Below are 7,962 nucleotides of genomic sequence, written 5' to 3' on the forward strand. Positions count from 1 at the left end.
GAATAGGAAAACTCAGTGTCATCAAGATGTCAGTTCTTCCTGATTTAATTGGTAGATTCAATGCAATCCCAATCAAAATCCCAGCAATTTGTTCTGTGAACATTAACAAACTGATTGTAAAGTTTGTATGGAGGGACAAAATATTCAGAACAGCTGTCTTAGTTCATTTTGCATTGCTGTAAGGGAATACCTGAGGGTGAGTCATTTATAAAGAAAAGAGGTTTGTTTGGCTCATAATTCTGCAGGCTGAACAAGAAGCATGGCACCAGCATCTCCTTCTGGTGAGGACCTCAGGAAGCTTCCAACCATGTCAGAGGCGAATGGGGAGCAGGTATGTCTCATGGTGAGAGAAGGAGGAAGAGAAAAAGAACAATCATATTTTGCAGGAACTATGAGTGAGAACTGGCTCAGTCCCTTGAGGATGGCACCATGACATTTATGAGGGATCCGTCCCCATAATTCCACCAGGTCCTACCTCCAACATTGGGGATCAAATTTTAACCTGACACTTGGAGGGGCCATTTGTCCAAACTGTGTTATTCTTTCCCTGGCCCCCCAAATGTCATATCTTTCTCACATTGCAAAATACAATCATCCTTTCCCAATAGTTTCCAAAGTCTTAACTCATTCCACTATCAATTAAAAAATGCAAAATCTCATCTGAGACTGAAGGCTAATTTCTTCCAGCTGTGAGCCTGTAAGATGAAAAGCAAGTTATTTAATTCTAAGATACAATGGTTATACAGGCATAGGGTAAACATTCCCATTCCAGAAGGAAAAAAATGGCCAAAAGAAAGGAATAATAGGCCTCATGCAAGTCCAGAATTCAGCAGGGCAGACATTAAATCTTAAAGCTCCAAAATAATCTCCCTTAACTCCATGTCCTGCATCCTGGGCACACTGGTGCAAGGGGTGGGCTCCTAAGGCCTTGGGCAGCCTCACCCCTTGGTTTTACTGGAGCACAGCCTATATGTCTACTCTCACAGGTGGGAGTTGTTCCTTTGGCTTTTCCAGGCTGAAAGTACAACCTGCTGGTGGCTCTACCACTCTGGGCTCTGGAGGGCAGCAGTCTTGTTCTACTAAGGAGTACCCCAGTGGGGATTCTATGGGGGCTGCAACCCTACATCTCCCCTTGGCACTCCCCTAGTAGAGTCTCTCTGCGGGGGCTCTGCCCCTGTGTCAGGCTTCTGCCTGGGCATGCAGACTTTCTGATACATCTTCTGAAATCTAGGTGGAAACTGCCAGAATACACTCTCGCATTCTGTGTGTCTACAGACTTAACACCACATAGAAGCTGCCAGGGCCTCTGATTGGCAGCCTGAGCCATGCCTGGGGCCTTTTGAGCCCTGACTGGGGCCTGAATGGCCTGAATTTGGATTGGGCTCCTGAAAGCATTCTGTCCTTCTAGGTTTCTAGGCCTTTTCCCCATTGTCTTGCTAATTTCTTTTGCAAGTGGTTACTCTTCAGCCCCTTTAAATTTCTCTCCTAAAAATGCTTGTTCCTTCCCTACCACAGGACTGGGTTGTACATTTTTCAAACTTTTACACTCTGCTTTCCTTTTAAGTTGAAACCTTAGATCAGCCCTTTGCTCCCACATTTGATTGTGGACTGTGAGATTTAGAACAAAGCAATGATACTTGCTTTTACCGCTCCTATTCAGATGGTGCTGGAAGTCTCAACTGGTGCAATTAGTTAAGAAAAGGAAATAGGCCAGGCATGGTGGCTCATGCCTATAATCCCAGCACTTTGGGAGGCCAAGGAGGGAAGATTGCTTGGGCCCAGGAGTTCAAGACCGGCCTGAGCAACATAGGGAGATACCATTTCTACAAAAAAAGTAAAACAGGAAAGGGGAATAAAAGGCATACAGATTGGAAAAAAGAAATGAAACTGTCCCTATTTCCAAATGACATGATTGTCTATGCAGAAGATCTCAAGGAATATACCCACCCCCAACAACAACAACAACACAGCCCTCCTAGGACCTAATTGAGTGAGTTTAACAAAGTCACTGGATACAAATTCAACACAAGCCTTGACCAAGAATTTTTTCCTTCAGGAGTATAGCCAACTTAGAAGGACTCTCCACTTAAAAACAAACAAACAGGATTCCAACCGAAACTAATTTTTCCTGCTAGCCAAGCTGGCAAGAATTAACAAAAGTCTCCAAAGAGTAAAATTAACCAAAAATTGTGAGCAGAAACTAGAATGGTAGGCAGCAAATCCTATTATCAATACCGTAAGTGGGTGATAAGCCTTGGGTCAGTAGTTTGCTGGTATAGGTGAATCTGACACTTCCAATTTATTAAGTCCAAAGCCCCAAAAGAAAAGTGTTCTGGTTTCTGAGCTTTCTTTGTTTTACTCTAAAATGTGAATAATGTTCACTTCACAATGTCTGAAAATAGGGTTAATTAGGAGGCCTGATGGAGTTGTTTCCTAGTTTCACTCTGCAGATGCCAAATAACGGGACGCCTTAGTAATCTGTGTTTCTCCTCCCTCTGGCAATCCAACTGTTAAAATTAGAAAGATAATTTGTTATCTGTGAAAGTTTAATTGGAGCAATATGTGATGGAAATGCAAATTACTTAATTAGGAGTTAGGGAGAGTATGAGAGAACAATGAAATGAAAAATTAGCAAATATTATTAAATTAAATTTATTTATTAATCATGTGTTGGATCCAAGTACCTTATAGCTACCAAGGATACAGGATACAAAGAGGTTATTCTCAAATGGGGGAGAAGATAATTAAGTATCCTGCAAAATGCCTCATGATATGTGCTAAAGTAACATTAGTATGTACAGTGTGCTATGAAACTATCAAAGAGGGGAGCAACTAACTCTCTCCAAAGTTTGAAGAGCAGTGCAGTTGGATTCTATTTCCAATCTGTGAAACTCTCTCACCACACCTGTTAAAGTACTCTCTGAGGGCCCAATGAAAAATCAGGCAGATACCAGAGAGGAATCTATTCATACAAGATAGCTGCATAGGGTGATATCTGTGACTCTGCGGCTTTTTTAACTGGTTGCATTCCCCAGTCATTTGCAATTTGGGTGGCAGAAAGCTGAGATTTTATGGACTTGAAATGTTAGGGGACAGAGATCAAGGCTGGCAGAGCAAGAAATTACAGAGGAATCCCTGCAAACAAGAAAAATCATAAGAAGGGTGAACCACAAAATTTTAGTATAAGGACTGCTCAGGTGCTTGGCTGACAGCCAAATTATGTAGGCACAACAGAGGACCCCTCTGCCTCAAGAGGCCAGGTTAAAACAACAGCAGCTGGAAACCATAAGAACAAAGATATCAGTACCTATATTGTGCAAGGGAGACAAAGTTTGCAGTTCAAATCTAGGCAGGTTAAGTATTAATATCTACTAGAACAACAACAAAAATCCCACAGCAATTCTTAGAAGAACACAGTTAAACCCAGTGTCTAGGCATGCAAAGAAACAGAAGTGTGAATCGTACTCAAGGAAGGGGAAAGGGCAGTCAGTAGAAACTGACTCTGAGTGAGCCTAGTTGTTGGATTTAACAGAAACTTCAAAGCACTTATTGTAAATGTGTTCAATGAGTTAAAATATGACATCAATGAGTGGGTAGAAAATCTCAACCAAGAAATGGAAACTATAAAAATGGAAATTTGAGAGTTGAAAAATACAGTAACTGAACATTTTTAAAAATCTAAATAGCTTCAACAGTAGATTAGAAAACAAAGCAGGCCGGGCGCGGTGGCTCAAGCCTGTAATCCCAGCACTTTGGGAGGCCGAGACAGGCAGATCACAAGGTCAGGAGATCGAGACCATCCTGGCTAACACGGTGAAACCCCGTCTCTACTAAAAAAAATACAAAAAAACTAGCCGGGCGAGGTGGCGGGTGCCTGTAGTCCCAGCTACTAGGGAGGCTGAGGCAGGAGAATGGCGTAAACCCGGGAGGCGGAGCTTGCAGTGAGCTGAGATCCGGCCACTGCACTCCAACCCAGGCGACAGAGCGAGACTCCGTCTCAAAAAAAAAAAAAAAAAAAAAAAAAAAAACAAAGCAGATTGGCAAAAGAAGCCATGAAGTTCAAGCTAGATCAATAGAAATCACCCAGTTTCAAGAAACAGGGGAGAAAAAGCCAGAATAAAGTTGAAAAGAGATATGTAGGGCAATATCAAACAATCCATTATAGGTATAATTAGAGTCTTAGAAGGAGCGGCAGCAGTGGATTATAGAAAATGTTTTAAAGAAATAATGACTGGAATTTTCTCACATTTTATGGGAAAAAATTAACTTACCCAAGAAGTATAGCAGACTGAAAGCAAGATAATCACAAAGAAAACCACTTACTGACTCTCCAGAGAAAAATGGTATGTTGTACATAGGGAACAATAGTGCAATTAACACCTCACTTCTTATCAGAAACTCTGAAGGTCAAAAGACATTGGACCAACATATTCAAATGATGGAAAAAAGAAAGCTTTCAGCCAAGAATTCTGCATCTGGAGAAATTATCCTTCAAATATAAGGGAAAAATAAAGACATTTTTGGATAAACAGAGATGAGAGAATTTTTCACTAGTAGACCTGCACTATAAGACATTTCGACTGAAGGGAAATGGCACCTAAATGGATATTTGGATCTACACAAAGGAATGAAGAGCACATGAAATTGTAAACGTGTGTAAAACAAAAATAATGATTTTTTGTTATGTCTTAATATCTTTTTACAATGTATACAGATAATACACAGGATAACCTCCCAGTCTCAACCTCCCAGGTTCAAGCAGTCCTCTTGACTCAGCCCCTCAAGTAGCTGGGACTACAGGCACGCACCACCATGCCCAGCTAATTTTTTTTGTAGCGATGGGGTTTCACCATGTTGCCAAGGCTGATCTCGAGCTCCTGAGCTCAAGCAATCTGCCCGCTTTGGCCTCCCAAAGTGCTAAGACTACAAGCCTGAGCCACCGTGCTGTGCCAAGTAATTCAGTACATTTTCTAAAATTTTCTAAAGTGCACTGGGATAAATTGAATTTATACACTGTAGTCCCAAAAGCAACCATTAAAAATATAATGAAAAGAGATATACATAGAAAACCAATAGAGGAATTAAAATGGAATGCCAAAAAATATGTGACTAACATAAAGGGAGGTAGGAAAAGAGGGACAGAGAAACAAGTAATGGATAGAAGAAATAGGAAAGAGATGGTGTGATTGTACTTTTAAAACTGAACATGTAAATAATTAAGTGTAAATAGACCAAAATTCTAAACAAAAGGCAGAGATTGTCAGACTGGACCAAAAAAAAGCAAGAACCCAGTATGTGCTAACTGTATGAGATGTACTGTCTATATGAGAGACATTCTACATATAAAGATGCAAATACACTGAGAGTAAAAGGATAGAAAGAAATATGCCATGCAAATAGTATGCACTAGAAATTTGTAGTAACTCTGTTCTTACCAGAAAAAAAGACATCAATACGAGGAAGATTTTTGGAGACTATGAGGAATCTTTCGTAATGATCAAAGAGTTAATACATTAGGAAGTTATGAGAATTACATGTGTATAGGCACCTAATAAATATAGTTTCAAAATACATGAAGCAAACAACTGAACTAAGAGGGAAAACAGTCAAAGTTAGAACTGTAATTGGACACTTTTCACTCTGTAATTGATAATACAACTGGATCTCCCCCCACCAAAGTAAAGAAATCAAAGATCTGAAAAACACTATTAACTACCATGACTTGATTGATATTTATAGAACTGTAACTAACAAATACAGAATACACTTTTTCTCCCTAAGTACACAAGGAAGATTCACCAGGGTAGGCCGTGTGTTAGGACATAAGTCTCAGTGTATTTCAAAAGATTAAAATCTTACAGAGTATGTTTCCTGACCATAATGGAAGTAAATTTGAACCAGATGATAATAAAATGAGTACATATTAAAAATTGTGTCCTTCAGAAAAATTCACATACTTTTTGAAATTGTGGGATGAAGCCAAAGTAGTCATTACAGTGAAATTTTTAGTTTTAAATGTTAATGTTAGAAAAGAAAAAAGTCTAAACCTAAGCTTCCATTTAAGAAGCTAGAGAAAGAATAAATTAAATCTAAAGTAAAGATAACAGAAATAGATGAAATAGGAAACAGATTAAAAAGATCAATAAAGTTGATAAATGTCTAGCTAGATTTATCAGGGATTTAAAAAATGTTACCAATATTGGGAATAAAAATAGGAATTGGGAATAAATCTATACATAGTGTAGAATTATAAAGTTGATAAGGGAATATTATGAACAATTTTATGCCAGTAAATTTGATAATTTAAATGGACAAATTTCTGGAAAAACATAAGTCATAAAACACAAGAAGGCAGATAAAATATTGATAGCCCCTATGTCTACTAAAGAAATTGAATTTGTAATTTTAATTTGTACCTTTCCTGAAAAGCAAATTTCAGGTGCAAAGAGCTTCACTGGTGAATTTCACCAGACATTTAAGAAAGACATAGTACCATTCAAACCCAACTTAAATAGAAGGGGTGGGGCTGTTTCTCAAGTTATTTTATGGATTCAATTTTACTCTGATAACAAAAACAGAAAAAGAAATTACAAAAAAAGAAAATTACAAATAAAAATCCCACATAAACATACAAATTTATTTTTCTTAGAGACAAGGCCTTATTCTATTGCCCAGGCCGGAGTGCAGCCTTGACCTTCTAGGTTTAAGCAGTCCTCCCTTCTAAGCCTCCCAAGTAGCTGGGATCACAGGCATGCACAACCCTGCCCAGCTAGTTTATTTTATTTTAGTTTTTGTAGAGATGAGGTCTTGCTTTGTTGCCCAGGCTGGTCTTGAACTCCTGAGCTCAAGAGATCTCCCACCTAGGCCTCCCAAAGTGCTGGGATTACAGGCATGCGCCGCTGTGCCCAGGATAAATATGCAAAAATTCTTAACAGAATATCAATTCACTGAAGCCCATCAATGTAAGAAAAGAACAATACATCATAACCAAGAGAAGATTTCCCAGGATTGCAAGGTTAATTTAACACTAGAAAATCAATCAATATAAATTCTGATATTAGTAGAACAAAAAATCATCATCTTAACAGATGCCGAAGAAGCATTTGACAAAATTTAATAGCTATTCCAAATTTAAACTCTGAGTAAACTAGGAAGGGAAGGGAACTTCCTTAAAGGCATCTGTGAAAACCCCACAGCTAGAATTATACTTAATGATGGAAGTCTGAAATTCTTTCTTCTAAGTTCAAGAACAAGCAGGGGAGGCAGAACAAGATGGCCGAATAGAACCCTCCAGCAGTTTCCCCCCAGCAAGAACACCAACCTGAACAACTATCCATACAAGAAAGCACTTTCATAAGAACTAAAACACAGGTGAGCAATCACAGTACCTAGTTTTAACATATTAAGGAAAGAGGCACTGAAGAGGTTAGGAAAGATAGTCTTGAATTGCCTATACCACCCCTCCTCCATCCTCCAGCAGGGCAGTATGATGTGGAGAGAGAATCTGTGTGCTTGGGAAAGGGAAAGTGAAGTGACTGTGGGACTTTGCATTGGAACTCACTGCAGCTCTGTCACAGCAGAAAACAACACACGGCAGAATTTGGCTGGTGTCCAAAGCAGGAGCATTTAGAATAGACATAGCCAGAGGCAAATCGTCCATCCTAGCAGTCGGAACTTGAGTTCCAGCTAGCCCCACCACCATGGGCTAAGGTGCTCTGGTGTGCTAAATAGATTTGAAGGGCAGTCTAGGCCACAAGGACTGCAATTTCTGCATGAGACCTGGTGCTGTATTAGGCTCAGAACCAGGGGATTTGGGGTCCACACAATACAGTGAGACACCAGCTGGGGCAGCCAAGGGAAAGCTTATGTCACCCCTTCCCCAACTTCAGGCAGCACAGCTCACAGCACCAGGAGGAGAGGGAAGAGTAAAGATGGGCCAGGCATGGTGGCTCACGCCTGTAA

The 7,962-nt window shown here is 39.7% G+C and overlaps 1 protein-coding gene across 1 annotated transcript in view; it reads left to right on the plus strand.

Annotated features, from left to right (window-relative positions):
* Nucleotides 1-259: 259 nt before the first annotated feature.
* Nucleotides 260-7,962, plus strand: part of SIMC1 (SUMO-interacting motifs containing 1) — a 66,862-nt gene continuing 59,159 nt past the window's right edge. The window contains exon 1 of the mRNA XM_011946832.1: nucleotides 260-331. Within this exon, the coding sequence (XP_011802222.1) occupies nucleotides 260-331 (72 nt within the window). The remainder of the gene's footprint in view (nucleotides 332-7,962) is intronic.

This window comes from Colobus angolensis, unplaced genomic scaffold (assembly GCF_000951035.1).
Source record: "Colobus angolensis palliatus isolate OR3802 unplaced genomic scaffold, Cang.pa_1.0 Scaffold254, whole genome shotgun sequence".
Lineage (NCBI taxonomy): Eukaryota > Metazoa > Chordata > Mammalia > Primates > Cercopithecidae > Colobus > Colobus angolensis.